At 38.9% G+C, this 19,069-nt stretch overlaps 1 protein-coding gene across 4 annotated transcripts in view; it reads right to left on the reverse strand.

Annotated features, from left to right (window-relative positions):
• rbm39a (RNA binding motif protein 39a) overlaps nt 1-19,069 on the reverse strand; it is a 42,293-nt gene that overhangs the window by 12,970 nt on the left and 10,254 nt on the right. For all 4 annotated transcript variants that reach the window (XM_063041060.1, XM_063041062.1, XM_063041061.1 and 1 more), the window contains 10 exons: nt 16,623-16,817; nt 13,254-13,325; nt 12,025-12,078; nt 11,531-11,648; nt 6,812-6,964; nt 5,560-5,697; nt 5,194-5,259; nt 4,311-4,515; nt 2,624-2,710; nt 613-681 (listed from right to left, as the gene is read on the reverse strand). In XM_063041060.1, coding sequence (XP_062897130.1) covers nt 613-681; nt 2,624-2,710; nt 4,311-4,515; nt 5,194-5,259; nt 5,560-5,697; nt 6,812-6,964; nt 11,531-11,648; nt 12,025-12,078; nt 13,254-13,325; nt 16,623-16,817 — 1,157 coding nt within the window. The remainder of the gene's footprint in view (nt 1-612; nt 682-2,623; nt 2,711-4,310; nt 4,516-5,193; nt 5,260-5,559; nt 5,698-6,811; nt 6,965-11,530; nt 11,649-12,024; nt 12,079-13,253; nt 13,326-16,622; nt 16,818-19,069) is intronic.

Below are 19,069 nucleotides of genomic sequence, written 5' to 3' on the forward strand. Positions count from 1 at the left end.
GGCTACCCCTGCGTGCTTCGCGGCAATATATCTGGTCGGTGGCCTGGAGGGTGGGGGCCACTGCATCGCCCAGCCTGCGACGATTCAGTCTAACACACCATCATCAGTGTGCTCGATGTCTTCCCTATTTCTACTTTATATCGGCTGTGTATTTTTACGTGTTATTTGGTAGATTTGGCAGCTTCATAGCTTAAAGGTTACTGGAGAGCGCGTTTATGCCAACAGCGCTTGCGTGAGATTTTCTGCCGAGAGCGCTTGCGTGAGATTTTCGCTATGGAGATCTGTGCAGGCAATCATTGTAGAGAAGTATTTCTACTTTATATAGGCCGTGTATTTATATCATTCCTGCTTTTACTATATGTTACTGTTATTTTAGGTTTTATGTGTTATTTGGCATGATTTGGTAGGTTATTTTTGGATCTGTGAACGCTCACAAAATTTTCCCATATAAACCAATGGTGATTGCTTCTTCGCTTTACGACATTCCGGCTTACGAACTGTTTCATAGGAACACACTACCTTTGGATGGCGGGAGAAACCTGTATCAATAAAAAGCCACACAAACTACTGACCCTGTCAGCATAATTGCAATACTTAGTTGTTCTAACTTACCAATAACTTGTTCATTGATGTTCAGTTTGGGTTCTCCCAGAACTACTCGGCTCCAGACATCGCCTTGCTCTAAATATGAATAAAAAAAAGATCTGAATTGTGGAGGTGAGCTGTGTGAATGCCCTTCACCCCAAGGCAGCATATATCAGAATACAGCATCAGAGAATTTGAGCAAAATTTAAGTCAACAGAAATCTCAGGGAAAATTCCCCCACACCACCACCTTTTGGTTTGAGTCACACCTAGCAGAAAAGATTGGAGCTACTTAAGTCCAATCACAAGGATATCATTTATCATTGCAGGTATTTCTCAGGACAACAATCAATCTCCAGTAGCTTTATCAATAACTTTCATAAGTCCAGTACTATGCAAAAGTCTTAGGCATATATATAGCCAATGTGCCTTACTTTAGCACAGTACTGTAGTAATTTTAAGTGTTGTACTGCTGCCACAAAAAACAAATTTCATGACATATGTGAGTGACAATAAACCTAATTCTGATATGGGTCTCTATTGTGGACTGAGATTGGGAAGGAGGCAGGGAGAGGGAAATCATGGTTGGGAAAAGGGGAAGGAGAGGGGAGGGAGCAGGATGCACCAGGGACAGTCTGTAATGATCACTAAAGCAACTGCTGCAATCAAACGATCTTGCCCGGTGTCTCATGACTAGGCACGTAAGCACCCATGCCACCGGCACTCTGCCATGCTCCTGCCACAGAGGTCCACCCTGGCTATTACCAAACTCATTTGCTCCCACCAGATTTACAAACTTGTTTTCCACTCCACATTGACAAATACAGTACTGTGCAAAACACCTTAGGCACCCCAGCTATATAGGTACTTAAGACTTCTGCACAGCAGCGTAGTTACATTTGGTGATAACTGTACAGTATCAGCTCCACCTGCAATTTCTCAGAAAATGAAATCACTTATCTCTACAAGCAGGAAGATAGATATCAGTTCAGACCTAGGCTGATAAGCAGTATGTAATAATTACACTACAATGACCACTGCCAGCATATTTATGTCTAACCGCCCTTTCCCTCCTGGGAGGAGAAGGAAAGAGGATGCGCAAAGGCATAGGCCAACCTTTGACTAAAAACTAAACAAGGTAAGTCATATAAATACCATGCCTAAAAATGCAGGTCAAAGGTTGGGATTTACCCAAATACCACTCACATCTAATCAGCACAAGACAGGAGCATTATATAATATTCTTTCAACACACACAAAAAATGCTGGTGAACGCAGCAGGCCAGGCAGCATCCATAGGAAGAGGTACAGTTGACGTTTCCGGCCGAGACCCTTTGTCAGGACCTTATCAACACCTTATGAAGGGTCTCCAAAATCTTACCCCTTACTGGTTTTTCGCCTGGAACCTAACAGCCTTCTCCTTCCCACCCTCCCCCCACCTTCTTTATAGGGCCTCTACCCCTTCCCTCTTCAGTCCTGACAAAGGGTTCTGGCCCGAAACACTGACTGATCGTTTCCACGGATGCTGCCCGACCTGCTGAGTTCCTCCAGCGTGCTGTGAGTGTTTTTTGTGTGTGTTGCTTGAATTTCCAGCATCTGCAGATTTCCTCGTGTTTGCATATAATATTCTTTGTCAGGCAAAGTGCCATTCAAGCAATGCAATGTTGTGGTCATCATAGAGGATAAAACAGTCTGTACCCACTCGTTATTGCCACTAAATATTGCTTTCAACAATGAGGCTGCAGGTTTATCAGTTGCATGATCCACTACAGTCTTACCAAGGATTCAACAAAATACATCCCAAATATGTAATTTCTAGTCCCTAGAAGGGCAAATGCATGAAATCGAGCTCAAGTCAAACATCTTCACATGGAAGTCTAACAATGGTCCTTAATTTTACCAAAATGATAGAACTTCTTTATTCAAAAGCAGCATAGGAATCCTCTTATGACAAAAGTCCTGAAGGAGGCACCTCACCACCATCTTTATGCAATTAATGTTATACAATATCTGCACTTTCAAACAAATGACACTGTTACCTGTTACTGCTGCCATTGTGCCCAGTGAAATGTTGCCACTCATCTGCAAAGCCTGCTGTGCAGCTGGGGGAATTTGCAGTCCTGTACCTAAACCAAACATATACACAAAATATTAGACTCAATGTGTGAGAGACGATAAACAATGCAATACTAAAAAGTTTGAAACTTCAGCAGCAAGAACAAGATACTGACCATCAAAGAGAAGATACAGTCACAGGCATCAAGGTTAAAAAAAAAGCTGGGCCATTCTCCAGCCACCAAAAATTGCTGAAAGGGAGAGGATACCTGCATGGAATTTAAACATCAGCATTGACAGAGCCAAAATGGCCAGTTTGAGGATGGTCAATTCAGGTTAAAGTTGATGGTTAGGTCTTACTTAAAGATCTGCTACCCTACAACTTTAAGGTCTCTTAACTGTCTAACAGAACATAAACAAGAATACAATCACTAAAGTGAAGTATTACTACAATAGTTACGAATTTGCAAGCTTATAGATGGACGAAACTTGAACTTGCCACAGCTGATTATAACAAGGGACAGATGAGGATATAATGTAAGGAAACAAAATTCCTGGTTGGTAGGAATGATAGAAATGTAAAAAAAAAAGAAATTTGGAAAGATCAGAGTGTAGCTGTACAAAAAAACGTTATCATAAGGATACAGCAAGCTCTTCGGGCAACCAAAGGAACAATTATTGCAAGGGTTTCAATGCAAGGGAAATGAAGCCTTGTTGCAACCTTACTATTCAGACTAACACGTGCAGTTTCCTCTCCTTATCCAACCAGACAGTTCCTTCAAAAGTTTACAATATTGATTCCTGCAATGAGCTGTTCTCTGTGCGAAATAGGCCTACATCCTTTGTAGATTAGCGCTGAAGCACATGATTCTGGAAGAGTTTTACAAGGCAAGTACTTAAAAAAAATTTCTTGACAGTGATCAAGAATTATTGAGTACAGCTATTTAAGGTGGCAGCAAAGGGGAATTTCTTTTCCTGATTATGAACATTAGAATTCTCAGCCTCAGAGGGTTATGACCTCTGAGAAGTTTTTTTAAAAATTAAGATTGAGATTGGCAGAATTACTTGAATAAAGTTATGGAGGTCAATCCCAATTGCAGTGAAAATCAAAGATCAGAAGTTTTTAATCTGAGAGATGTAGCAGGCAGAAAAGGCTGGAAACACTTCTGATACCATTATCTTCTCATAGATCACAATCAAACTATTAAGTCACATAAAACTGCAGTAAAAGGGATATTAGGTTGTAAGTCTCTCAGATTTTCCATATGTTCTTTCTTAATTAGCTTTTTTAAAATAAGGTGCTACACAGGAATAGAAATCTGTCAATCCATGAAAACTTTGGAAAGCAGTGGGACACAGTGTGTGCAAGAAACATCTGAGTTTTACAGTACCACACTTAAAGGTCTATGCCACACTGTGGCAAAATTCTAAAATGCATTCTATGCTGCATACTAATTGATTGCTAAGAGATGAGGCATTACAACCAGCCTGGCGCCCCTTCTACACATTGAGTTGAGAAATGACTATCCAATCAATAGCAAGTGAACAAAAGCCATACTATTAAACTGGAGATTTCAAACTCGAGTCCATGGTAGTATTGTATCCCTGTTTAGTTAAATGTAAAGAATCAATATGAAAATTATGAATGAGCACTCGTTCCCACTGAAATACCTTCTGCCAGTCTAGCCATCAGCTGTAGACGTCCTGTCGTTCCAAGGTCAATACCAGTCCTTTCCAATTCATCACTGTCTAAAAATGAGCTGGCATTAGAAGAATCAGATCGTTCTGTTACATGGCCGACCTTCATTGGCCTACCAGCAAGCTCAAAACCATTCAATTGTTCCAGAGCCTTCTTTGCACACTCAGCATCAGAAAACTAGACAGAAAACAAATACCAGTTAGCATAATAACTTATTAAAAACAAAGTGCTTTGCATTACTGTATGCGAATGCCAATATTTCTGCCCATCTACACCAATCCAATTTGCCTATATTCTTCAATGCCTCACCTAGTCAAATGCCTGTCTAAATGTCTCAAACAGGCCAACCTTATCAAATACCACCACCTGCTCTGGCTATATTCCCGATATTAAAAACTTTTTTCCAAGAAAACTTGCCCCTCAATACCTACTTAAATCTCGTTCCTCTTACATTAAACCCATTTTTTTGTTCTGATACTCCTACCATGTAAAAAAAATTCAAACTTCTTCCTAAATGGGTGTTAGCAAAGTGTAGAGTAGGTATATTTCATTCCATTGCCTTTAGCTCATTTTATAAACAGGCTGTAATTTATTTTTCATTGATGTAAATGGTTCAGAATCCACTGATGACATTCACTTGATTACACAACTTTTAAGTAGTTAAAACTATCTGTCCTACATATGCCTCTGAATGTTACATCATTTTTCTGCCTCTATCATGCCAGGAAATGCAAACCCAGCCTATACAACCTCTCCCCAGGACTGAAATCCCCCAATCTAGGCAACATCCCAATCAGAGAAGTTGAATTACATACAAACTTAACATAAAAGTTTGGAGCCAAAATATAAACCTACCGTAATGAATCCATAGCCTTTTGACCGGCCTGTTTCACTATCCATCATCAGTTGTATATTTTCAATCTAAAGATTCAAACAGTAAGAAGTCATGATCCACAGATATATCAAATTAACTCAAAATATCTAGTTTCCTGTAAGGCCTGAATAACATTAAGGAAGTTTCACCCACCTTTATCCTATCCTATGCTCTGCATTAATGCTTTCCAAATTTCTCCCCTCCCTAAATGATGTTTAGTCATGAATATATGACCGAAGTATTATAAGCACCGATCAAAACATTGAAACTTAAAAAAGCAATGAACATGAAGCTACATTTCATTGAAATCTTAATAAGGTGGTCATTCAATATTTTGCAATACTTACTCTACCAAAGGGTTCAAAAATGCCTCTCAACATTTCCTCAGTGATATTGAAGTGCAAAGATCCTACATAGAGCCTCATTGGTCCTGCAGTACCTTTCTGGAGGTTGTTAGCAAGGGCTGCAGCTCGGTTCTTCTCAGCCTGTTACACATAAATGATCTGAGTTAACTTTAATTTGAGGAAATGAGACTTGCAACTGTCCAACAGCAAATGGAAATAAAACACTACAGATTATGGAAACCTGAAACAAAAATCAGGGAACCAATCTCATTTCTGATCTGCAAGCTTCTGTTCAAGCACTTTTTCCAGATACATTTGTTTTGTAGCATTTATCCAATTTGTCAAAGATGAAAAATTGGCCTCAAAATAGGAATGCATAAATAAGAGAAAAAAACGCAGGTGCTGAAAATTCAAGGAATACACAAAACGTTGGAGGAACTCAGCAGACCAGGCTGTACATTAGCGAAGTGTTGATTGTACTCTTTTTCCATTGATGCAGCCTGATCTGCTGAGTTCCTCCAGCATTTTGTGGGTGTGCTAGGAATGCATAAAATTCAATTTAAATTCTTTGCAGAATTGTATTTTCATTAATAAAAAAAGTCACTGAGACAACTGGAACTTTATTTACCATAAAAGATGTGACCTCTGTGGATAATGAAATTATCAGTTATCAGGGGTTCTGATAAAAAGCACACCAATTCAGTTATTCAGGAAAGTAACTGGCAAGGACAAAATAGGCCAGATTGACTCTTTAGTACTATCTACTTCTTTGATTCCCTAATTACAAAGGAAATTAAGTACTTTGCAGGGGTTTGGGGAAGCTGAGGATGTTGAACAAACTGAGCAAAACTGCTTAATAAGATCTTTTCAAGTTTTAAGCAATATCTTAGAGCTCAAAAGTACCATTGATCAGTAAATATGAATAATTGAAGTTGCAGAATGCAACATAAATGCAGGACTATCTTTTGATCCACATCTGCAGATCAACATCTCAGATGATTTTTTGCACAAGACTGATCTCACATTTTAACTCCTCAAATTCTTCGGTTTCAACTCAATTCTCAAATTGAAATGCTACTAAGTTATGCTTATTTTTCCAATTAAGTAGATTTCAGTAGGCCGGAGATTAAAGCATAATGCTTAAGGATACTGCTTTGGGACAGAGGATGACATTAAGTTATTAGTGGAGACACATTTCATTAATTTAGTGGAACTTACAGCATATGTATTATATTGAAGTATAATTTTCTCTCACCTGTGAAGCCTGCACAATAATTGGCACACCAAGCAGTTTCTGCCCTGTCAAACCTATTGCCAGTGGAACAGAACTCACATCGACAAACTCTACGTAAGCAATTCCTTTTGAGCGCCTTGAGTTCCTATCTGATATCATTCTTACATCTCGAACCTGCAGGAAAAAATTCAATTTATTAGTGCCAGAATTCCAAGGCATGTGTTAAATTAGCAACGAAACTTTAAAAAATATCTTTATCTGCAACAGGTAGTTGGTCTTCAGCTCAACAGCTCAAACATATTTCATCCTCAAGGATTAAGGTGCAATGACTACAGAGTGAAACAGTGGCAAGAGAACCAGTTTCAATCCTGGTCCTGGGTGTTGTTCAAGTGGAGTTTGCACACTGTCCCTGTAACTCTGCAGGTTTCCTCTAGAAGCCTATGTTCCTTTGGGTTAACTGGTCAGTGCAAACTGCTCATTCTGTATACAGATGGAGTAACTCTAGTAACCTGAAAAATATGTGCGACAATAAAAAGGGAATTAACATAGGAGTAGTGTAGCTGGGTGGGCTGATAGTTGGTATAGACTCAGTAGGCTGAAAGGTTTGTTCTGTGCTATCTTGACAAATCGAAGGAAGTGTGATTTCTAATAGAAACTCCATATTTAAAGAAAAGGCCATTTCATCTGTCAGCTGCAGTTGTCATTATGTAAAATAAGAACATAAGAATATAAGAAATAGGAGCAGGAGTAGGCCATCCAGCCCATTGAGCCCGCCCCGCCATTCAATGAGATCATGGCTGATCTGTCCGTAAACTCAGCTCCATCTACCTGCCTTTTCCCCATAACCCTTAACTCCCCTACTAGTAAAAACCTATCTAGCTGTTTCTTAAATATATTTAGTGAAGAAGCCTCAACTGCTTCCCTGGGCAGAGAATTCCACAGATTCACCACTCTCTGGGTAAAACAATTTCTCCTCATCTTCATCCTAAATCTTCTCCCCTGAATCTTGAGGCAATGTCCCCTAGTTCTAATCTCACCTACCAATGGAAACAACTTTCCTACTTCTATCTTAGCTATCCTTTTCAAAATTTTGTATGTTTCTATAAGACCCCCTCTCATTCTTCTGAATTCCAGAGAGTACAGTCCCAGGTGATTCAATCTCTCCTCACAGGTTAACCCCCTTCATCTCTGGAATCAACCTGGTGAACCTTCTCTGCACTGCCTCCAAAGCCAATATATCCTTCCTCAAGTAGGAGACCAGAACTGCACACAGTACTCCAGGTGCGGCCTCACCAGTACCCTGTGTAGTTGCAGCTTGACCTCCCTGCTCTTGAATTCAATCCCTCTATAGCAATCAAGGCCAACATTCCGTTTGCCTTCTTAATGACCTGTTGTACCTGCAAGCCAACTTTTTGTGATTCATGCACAAGCACTCCCAAGTCCCTCTGCACAACAGCATGCTGCAATCTTTCACTATTTAAATAATAATCTGCTCTTCTATTATTCCTTCCAAAGTGGATGATCTCACATTTACCAACATTGTATTTCATCTGCCAGACCTTGGCCCACTCACTTAACCTATCTATATCCCTCTGCAGACTCTCCACATCCTCTGTACAATTTGCTTTTCCACTCAGTTTAGTGTCATCAGCAAATCTTACTACGCTACACCCAGTCCCCTCTTCCAAATGAGGAATGTAAATGGTATCAGTTGCAGGCCCAGCACAGACCCCTGCAGCACCCCACTCACCACTGACTGCCAACCAGAGAAACATCCATTTATACCAAGTCTCTGCCTTCTATCAGTTAACCAATCCACTATCCATGCCAATACACTTCCTCCAACTCCATGCATCCGTATCTTATTGTGCGGCACCTCATCGAACGCCTTCTGGAAATCCAAGTATAAGACATCCACCTGTTCCCCTCTATCCACTGCACTCATTATGTCCTCAAAGAACTCCAGTAAGTTTGTGAAACAGGACCAGCCCTTTCTGAATCCATACTACGTCTGTCTAATGGAACCACTCCTTTCTAAATGTTTCGCTATTTCTTCCTTAATGACAGCTTCAAGCATTTTCCCGACTACAGATGACTGGCCTATAGTTGCCCATCTTTTGCCAACACCCTTTTTTAAAAATTGGTGTGACATTTTCTGTCTTCCATTCCGCCGGGACCTGCCCAGAGTCTAGACAGTTTTGATAAATGATTACCAATGCGTCTACTATAACCTCCACCAATTCCTTCAGCACCCTGGGATGCATCCCATCAGGACCAGGGGACTTATCTACCTTCAGGCTCTCTAGTTTGCTCATTACTATCTCTTTAGTGACAGTGATTTTATCAAGGTCCTCACCTCCCAGTTCATCCTTAACATCCTTCTTTGGCATATTAGATGTGTCCTCCACCATGAAGACCGACACAAAATAGACATTCAGTGCCTCAGCCATTTCCTTATCATCCACTATCAATTTCCCCTTATTGTTTTCCAAGGGACCTACGTCGACTTTAGCCACCCTCTTCCACTTTACATATTTATAGAAACTTTTACTGTTTTTATATTTTGTGCTAATTTACTTCCATATTCTTATCTTCCCTTATTTCTTGTTTACTTGTTCTCTTTTGCTTTTTGAAGTTTGCCAAATTCTCCAGTCTCCCACTATTCTTTGCTACTTTTGTACACAAGCTTTTAATTTGGTACTATCTTTTATTTCCTTAATTACCCAAGGTTGGCTCTCCCCACACTTACTGTCCTTACTTTTGACTGGAATATACTTTTGTTGAGCACTGTGAAAAATCTCTTTGAAAGTATTCCATTGTTCCTCAACTGTCCTACCCAATAGCCTGTGCTCCCAATCGACATTAGCCAACTCCTCCCTCATCCCATTGTAGTCTCCCTTGTTCAAGCATAATACACTAGTTTTAGATCTATTTCTCCTTCCATCTGAATGCGAAATTCAATCATACTATGATCACTCTTTCCAAGAGGATCCCTGACTAACTGTCTCATTGCACAGGACTAGATCTAAGATAGTATTTTCCCACGTAGGTTCACTAACATGCTGCTCAAGAAAGCCATCACAGATGCATTCTATGAAGTCCTCAAGACTTCCTTAACCAACCTGAGGAAGGTCAATAAGTCAGGCAACAATGGGCAGAAGAGTCCAGCTCTCAGTTCAGGTTCTCTCAAAAAACAAGAGCAGGCAACCAAGCCCATCAAGCCAGTTCAACCATTCAATAGATCATGACTGATCTATACTGGTTCCACCCCTTCTACTACCCATTGTGTTTTCCCCTATTCCTTCTTCACCTTTCCTGCCTATCACCTCCTTGCTTCCCCTCCCCCACTCCTTTATCTTTCTCCTTACTAGTTTTTCACCTGGAACCTACCAGCCTTCTTCCTACCCTCCCCCCACCTTCTTTATAGGGCCTCTGCCCCTTCCCTCTTCAGTCCTGATGAAGGGTTCTCGCCCAAAACTTTGATCGTTTCCACGGATGCTGCCCGACCTGCTGAGTTCCTCCAGCGTGTTGTGAGTGTTGCTTTGACCCCAGCATCTGCAGAGTATTTTGTGTATACTGGCTTTAACTCCTGGACTACGCATTTTACCCATGGGTCTCAATTCCTCAATCTTTCATATATTCATCCATCGCCACATTAGCCTCTGTTTAAGATGGCTGCATGCTTGGAGGTAGTGGCCATTCCAGGTCCAATCAAAGGTGCCTTTGTTGTTTTTCTTTACAATCACAAGTCAATGCTGGATACTAAGAACATCAAACATTACAGGTTTACCCTATCAGCAAGTTGCTCAGTAACAGTGGACATAATGCATACTGTTGTGCTGTCGCCTGGATCTGTGTCATGATGATGCGCAGTGCAAGAAAAAAAAGGTGCAAGTGACTGGCTATGACATTTTTATTGTGATCGCAAGACCCTATTGGAGGTTATTAACATAAAATACTGGTCATTTGCGAGACCACTGCCTCAGTTATTGTGCCTCTGACCCATCTGTTACCGTCACTGGAGGTGGTTGTGTGCTGCTGGTTTGTATGGGGTTGGGGGCCGGACCTTCTCGTCACTGCTGCCCTCCGATGTTTGCTTGGCAGGAGAACAAGCTGTGCCAGGACAATTCAGACTTGGGCTATTACTTTTCTCTTGAGACTTGTTTTTTCTCAGAAACCATAACCATATGTGCTATTTGTGCTGTTGGTAATGTGCCCCAAGGAACACTATTTCATTTGGTTATATCCATGTATGGTTGAATAATAATTAATCTTGAAGAATGAGCTAGTTTCCATCACACTCTGCAACTGAGAATTCCAAAGATATGCAGTCCGTTGAAGAGGTTTCTGCACATCTCAATTTTAAATAACTACATCCTATTTTGTAGCCAGAATCTGACTCAAGTTTACTATCACTGTCACATGGCGTGGAATTTGTTGTTTTGCAGAGGCAGTACATTGCAATACATAATGACCCACCTCTACCTTTATGTTCAGCATCCATGTATCATTTTTAATTTCACACTTTTAAAACCCATTTTTAGATAAATCAGAGTAACAGAACTACACACATGTATACTTTTCACAAATAACAAAATTTCATATACTGCAAATAAAAAGCAGCTTTTCTCTGTTACAAAGAAAACTGATGTCCGACACAGGCCTATGTCGTTTTAATAAGATTACATTATTTAAAAAAAAATCAACTCTGAAAAAAATATTAAAAGAAATCATTCCTACCTTTCCTACAGAAGAAAAGAATTCCTCCAAGTCTCTGGGTCGAATTCGTGCTGCTAGCTGCATACAAAAGACTGTGCGGGCATCTCGTTCTTCAGGTGAAATGTTATCAATTGGCTCTCTATGATTAACAGTTAACAATATTACGAACTAAATTTATACTTGATAAACACTACAAAAGCAAAATTAATCAAATACAAGATCTTGCACCTTAATTTTCACTGCGACTGTTTAATAACTATCTGCTGGCACATCTGTTGATAACAAAGATAAGCTGAACAAAACTCAAATGAAAACCAACATCTACAAGTCTTCCAGATGCTTAGATGTGGTACGTATAATTGTTCTTTTAAAAGAAAATGAGAATGGAGAAACTACACATTATTAACTATCCCTATATTGGATGTTAGATTGATCAAATGTCCTAATTCAAGCAAAGTATTTTTGAAACAGTGGATCAACTGGAACTGATTCAAATTATATTAATGAAGCATTACCTTACTGGACTTTTATCCTTCTTATGCGGGCTTCTGCTTCGAGAGCGCCTTCGACTTCAAAATTGGAAAGGAATACAAGAATTAGTATGCATCTTTGGAGAAAGCAAGATTCGTCCTTTTTAATTGCTTTAATTGCTTTGTAAACCAAATCACTGGTTTAGTTGCTTTGGGAAACAAAACTATTGAAATGCCCACTAGATTCTAAACACACAATGACAAATTCAGCACAGGTACATTAGCGCAGTGTACTTTACACTATCACATAGTACAGCTTAACATTCACATTTGTATATGTAAAATTTATCACCAGATCATTGAAATTAAATTTTCTTGGGGCTACGTGCTGCATAATGTAAAATAATTTTCACTGTCAATTCTACAGGTAACGCACTACACTTATGTAAGAAGCTTCAGCATTTCAATTCTATATTAAAATATTTTTACACATAAAACCAGCATTTAATTTATGAAAGATAAAGGAAGGTGCAAAGACAATTCAACATTTTTTTTTACAGACAGTGGGACAAGCTGGGCAACAATAGTGTTTGCCATTGTTCATTTCGTTAACAAACTACCTAATGACTGGTCCACATTTAGCGTAAAAAATCAGTAGTTATTCATTTGTAAATATGCTATTTAAGTTGACAGCAGGCTTTCAGCATGGACTATTCCTGCGTAAAAAAAAATTCCCAAATTTGCTGTCAGCAGCTTTTTTTAAAACTTGAGTATATACAAATAATGGACGCTTTATGCAGACAACGGTGATGCACAAAGTCGCAGATTTCCCACACTTATTTTGGGAACCCTCTTTAATAACTTACACCATGTTGGACCCAGCACAGTTCTTCACTTTGGTTTCAGTCTGGAAAACATTCTTGCACTCAAACCAGGAGCGCGGCTGTGACCAGGTCAGGTTTCAGTCATATTTAATCTCATTTCTAAATTGAGTTCTTATCAGGAAACTGATTTCTTTTCTTCACGCAGCCCAGCGGCGAGTATGAGTGGCTACAAATTCTGTGATATTTTGTGGTAAAAACCCCAAAAAGACCTTTAGCACTCATTTGACTGGACAATACATTAAAGCCTGATTAAAGACATCAATGGGAGTTTTTTTTAAAAAAATGAAAAATTGGTGGGCATCTTTGTGTGTTATATTACAGACAATAATGGACCATTTTGTTCATTTTAAGTAGGGCTCCTGTTAAATGCAAGTTACTTCAATAACACACCTTATTTTGATACCAGGTTGCATGCCAATCTTCCCTCTGCTGCTGCTACCACTGCTGAATTTTGGACCAGAACTAGAATTAAAAAATGAGACAAAGCCAATTATAGCTACAAGATATATCAGCCAAAATGCTTTCAATAGGGCTGGGATGCATCAGTAAGCCTTGCATGTTTACCAATTGACAAGCTTGAATGCTTGTTTGATTACAGTTATAATATCTTTGTAATGGATGCAGCAATTCTAACTTTAGCTATCAGTGGAAAGATTTTATTTCCTTCTACTGTTTGCACCAAGGACTGATCACCCAATCCTATCTCAGTCCTGGGTTTTAAGAACCATAGTTATCATTACTAATACAATTAACTGTTTTATTTAAATAATAAAGCAACATAGGTTATTGGGATTAACTCCACAAAAACTCAAAAAGATGCTAGTGAAAATCATTCAAAGAGCAGTTACGTTTCAGTAAGATACATACACACATGCAAAGGCCACCAATAGAAATGCAAATGCAAAGTATGATATGCAATCCAAATATTTTGAGGAAGCGTGAAAATCAATGGAGCAAAGGAAATTTATAGAAAAAGCTTGATTCAAAAAAAATTTATGAAAGAGATTTTAGAATGTCTGAAAGTGGGATTTAACACTGATAAGCATTTAGTAAAAAGTAAAGATGCCCACAGCCTACTCATTCTCAAAAGAAATTAATGATGGGATAGATACAGGTTTGTTGAAATAAATGATGCAAAATCTGAGGAAAATTCACTTTATTTCTATCACTGTGTATCCTAGGTTATTTGCAGCAAAGTTATTAAAAGTTCGAAGATAGCAAATTGCTATGAACACCTTCAAGGGAAAGCCATTTTGGGATAATAACCTCTATCAAATTAAATCTTAAATCACATTATAAACAATTCAATTCTACCTCATGAACCTAAAATTCTTCTCATCTACACTGCACCAAGCATTGGAAGTATTTATTCAAATGAACTACTTTAAAAAAAAAGTTGGTAGTAAATAAAAGCAAAACAATGTCAAAATAACAGTTTCATTCCAGAAACTGATTAAATAACTAAAGGCTATTTCTAGGAATCAAGTCGATTTCAAAATGCCCTTGTTTGGTCTGGGAAGAGAAAAATTTAAAAAAAAATCTAAATGCACCTCATCATTTTAGGGTCTAATCCTTGAAACTTTCTTGGACAACAGCAAAATACAAATTACAGAACCTTAATTACTATCAAAATGTGAGTATGGGATGCAATGTGCATTCTATTAATATTTGAACTTTATAGGTTCATAGCTATATTGTTCTTGGGAGTTTCATATTGATTTCAATAGAACGGTTATTGCATGAAAGGTTTGTTAGATGCGTTAACTGTTTACCAAGTTAATATGCTGCTGCTATCCCATAAGTTTCCCATTCTCAAAAACTGAAGATTAAAAGAGCCAAAGGTCCAAACAGAGTATAATTTTAGGTTTTGGAAAAAACACTACACATACTTACATAAGTCGCTTCTCCCAACTAAGCAGGTAAAGATGGTAAAAAGAATTTACATAAGTACACACTTCTAAAGCATCAGCAATTCCACTGTTTTGACGGAGGTCAGATTAAACTATTACTATTTGTGCAAGCATTATCTATAATACCAATCTTGCAGCTAACACAGGAACATGCTGTCAACTCTTGAGCAGAACTTTAGGTGGGCAGATCAATCAGAATGGAAGAGTGTTGTTTGTAAATTCAATAGGGAAGGCATCTCTGAAATCAGTTCCAAGAACAATCAAGGTAATCTTAGTTTTTAAAAAATTTCTCAAAACTGAAAATGTATACCTTATTAGCACCGTATTAAAAATAGTTGCATGAAGGGCAGGGAAAGAGATTAAAATGCATACCTCCATCTGACTTGTCCTAAATTCAACAGTTCCCAATTAGCTATCCCTTCTGTGCTGTTTTGCAGGCTAGCTTAGAAATCTTTGGGACGAACCCTTGGTTCCAAAAATGTTCCCGTACATTAAAATTCTTTGCAATTAAACTGATAGTCCTCTGAGCACCAACATATTATAGCACCTTTGGTACTGGATTCGAACCCCCAACAGCTACATACCATTCTGTATCAGGAACCTGCCTGAATCTTTGCTCTCTACTAGCACTCATGGCAGTCTTAATGCTGCACAGATCAGAATGAAGTGAGGTGTAAAGACAAACTGGAAGAACTGGTGTTGAGTGACCATAATGGTTCAAAGGGACACTTTGACCAGCAAATGGAGTGCAACAGCTGCTCCATTTGTGGTAGGCTGACACATCAAAAGCTGCCTATTCCTGTTTGTTTGTCCCCATAGCTCTCACAATCTTAGATGCTGCAACGGTACCAACTAAAACTAAACAATGGTTGCTGGTAGTAGAACTTGCTATTGTGGGGAGTGTCGCCAAACAAGACGACAATGCTAAAAGTGAAGTGATGATAGGGACTACATCTGGAATTCTGTCAAGGCATAGAGCAACTACTGCTAGACCAGAGTCACACATCTTGATACTGAGGCGCTGCATCGTTTAGCCCAGACTCCATAGACAGCACAGCACATTCCTCCAAACCATGTAGCAATGAGATCACTAACATTTCATTACTGAAGTACCCAACCACTTTTGCAGAGTTTGCATCAGGTACCCAGCACACCAGTAACGGATCCCTCTATGTATATTCCTATACAACCTCTTTAAATGAGCTTACAGCATTGCTTCCTTCGTGGTTAATGACCAAAGCAATTAAAAGATAGCACAAATATGGCCCTTGTGGCTACGGGGATCAGGGGGTATGGAGGGAAGGCTGGGGCGGGGTTCTGAGTTGGATGATCAGCCATGATCATAATAAATGGCGGTGCAGGCTCGAAGGGCCGAATGGCCTACTCCTGCACCTATTTTCTATGTTTCTATGTTTCTAAAATCTGATCTTCTCAAAACAGAATGCCATAGTATGAAATATTATTTTGAGAGTCAATGGTAGGACAAATCCAAGTCCCCATTATATGTTAAATTACACTTTAAATGTACATTGTAAGAATATGGGCATAGGTAGAATGGATATAACTTGTTTTGGTTTCATTATTTATAGTAATTTCCATGATGCAAAATGCAAAATTATCTACAAAATTCCACCCACCCTATTGTTGGCTAAGAACCACTATTTTAAAATACTGGACAATTTCCACATCAAATATTCAATACAAATTCATATTTCTATTAAAATTAAGTCATTTAGTAATTAAGTTGCAGTACTTTGTGCTTGGTAATTGAAAGGCAATTGAAATCCAGTTATCAAGACTTTAAATCATTTACTTAGAACAACAAGGCTATTATAAAAAGTAAACATACAAAGGACTCCTGTAACGGCCTCTTTCTACCCTCCGGCGGTCTTTGCTTCGGCTGCGACGATGGTCTCTGCTCTTGCTGCTTTTTCTCTCTCTGCTCCTGCTTCGCCTCCTTTCTCGATCTTTGCTCCGTCTACGCTCTCTGCTTCTACTTCTCTTCCTTTCACGGCTGTGACTGCGACTTCGGCTCTTCTTTTTCCTAAAATTAAATTGCAATCAAAATTGGCATGTGTCATACTGTATACTTTGGAGGTTTTTTTAACCCCATAAAAAACAAGTAGACAGCAAGTTTAATCAAGCATTTTCATAGCCAAACAACAAAAAGCAAATTTTTACTTTTGCATACCATATTCCTACAACTAAATATGTTGATGGCAGCAAATTCAGATAGCTTAAGATATCACATGGAGGTCAATTTTCACCCCTGTCAAATTGTGTATGTACTGCAGAACATCACACGGTACTGCATCCCCTAACTCACAACATGCTCTTCTTTAAACTAGGAAGTGAAGGCAGTGAAACTGATCACTACATTTGGTCAAGTGAGGAAAAGACTTGATGACCAATTTCCACAATATACTCCAAATTCACTAGAAGGATAAGTGAACCACGGCTTGGGTCCTCCCAGAAGTTATCATTTGACTACACCGGGCCAGTCACATCATTTGCATGCTGCAGAGTCCAGAAAAAGTCCTCTAATGAGTAGTAATAACCAGACAAGCAAAGTAAAAGACTCAAAGATATACTGAAAAGCTTCCTCGAAATGCCAAACTCCTGGGAAGAGCAGGGTGATCTAACAAACCTCAAACACATTGTTCCTGGGAGCATCAAACCCTATAATAAGAAGTGTTTTTCCACAAAAAAAATCACTCATACCATCCAGCCACTCCTTGCACTGTGGATAGGTCAGCATTTCCCACATTAGCCTCATTAGCTACTGCTGTGGAAGCAGGAATCCTCCATTCAAGACTTGTCCAGGGAAAGCAAGCAGTTCTGCAAAATATCCATTCATTGTGCAAAGCTGACCTTAACCTAACTGTTGACTGACCCTTTACTTTTCATTCCATCTGGCCCTCTGCCTTTGGTCTCCTACACTGTTATAACAAAGCTCATGGAAGAGTCTATCAACTGACTTGCTATATTAGAAATTGAGTATCTGCAGAAATAATTAGCCATTAATCTTGTGCCTTCCAATTCCATCATTCAGGGGTATATTCTTCTCCCTTTCAGATATTTCCGATTTCATTCACGCCAATGTAGAACTCCCCAACATGGCCATTGCCACTCCTCACCCTATCATGGACTCCATCCTATTGCAGACATTCCCTTCTTTTTTATCGACCCAACATAAACTCAGTCCTAAAGAAGAAATTCTCCCATTTCTCTCTCCACATGCTACCTGACCTGCTCATCATTTCTGACATTGTTTTTTTGCCCATTACTGATCTGCACTGATAATGAGTCACTTGGTTCCACATAGTATTTAAAAGATGGTTGTTTTAAGGAACTGGAGGGCAGATACAGAGACACAAAATACAGGTTGAGTACCTATTATCCAAAATGCTTGTAGCTGGAATACATAACAAAATAGCTTGGGATCACCATCATTAACAAATCTGAATTCATGACCTACTGCTAAACAGTCTTTCCCTTACACTTGCTCATCACACATATAATGATGTAGCCAGCCAGATAGATTTGATCAGTGATGATCTTGGGAAACTGATCAATGAATTTCTCTGCTACTATGTTATCAGCAAGGTGAAGTCACTATCTTTGCTTAGGGTTTATAAGGATCTGATGAAACTAATGCAAACATCATCAATTCTATAGAGAACAAGATCAGAATTATACAAATCGATCAGCACCCACTCTAATAAAGCGCAGTGGATTCCAGTTAATTGGGACACAGTACGTTTTGGCTTAATTAAAGCGGCTGCCTCAATTAGCTGAAATCTCATGGAAATAGTAAAAAATGTACAAAAAGACAATCTACTGCTTAACGGAATAAATTATATATTTAAATCAAATACAGATCAAAACGAAAACATGAATACTACCACAGTACTATAAAAATGTATCTGTTCCTAATCTAGAGGAATTCACCCAGTGTACGTTGCTGTGTTCTTTTAATTGACTGCAACCGAACAAAGTCAGTGCAGATAGTCGACTACCTTCAAACAATGCTTTTGAGATCAAAATCTTCATTTTCATTTTAACATTCAGTATGATTGTCAATACCTTCAAATGCTTCATAGTTTCTAACTGTAAGAAGTGAAAGAGTTTATTTTCACTGTCAATCATTTCTGGCATCTCCAAGCCTGAATGCTTGAAACCGCAGTTTGAAAACAGTTCTGAATGGTCTTACTAACTTCACCCAAACTATTAGTGACAAAAATCACCATCTTTTTTAAAAAACACAAACACGCAACTGACACTGGTTAAAAATTG

The sequence above is a fragment of the Mobula hypostoma genome, chromosome 2, assembly GCF_963921235.1.
Source record: "Mobula hypostoma chromosome 2, sMobHyp1.1, whole genome shotgun sequence".
In the NCBI taxonomy this organism is placed as follows: domain Eukaryota; kingdom Metazoa; phylum Chordata; class Chondrichthyes; order Myliobatiformes; family Myliobatidae; genus Mobula; species Mobula hypostoma.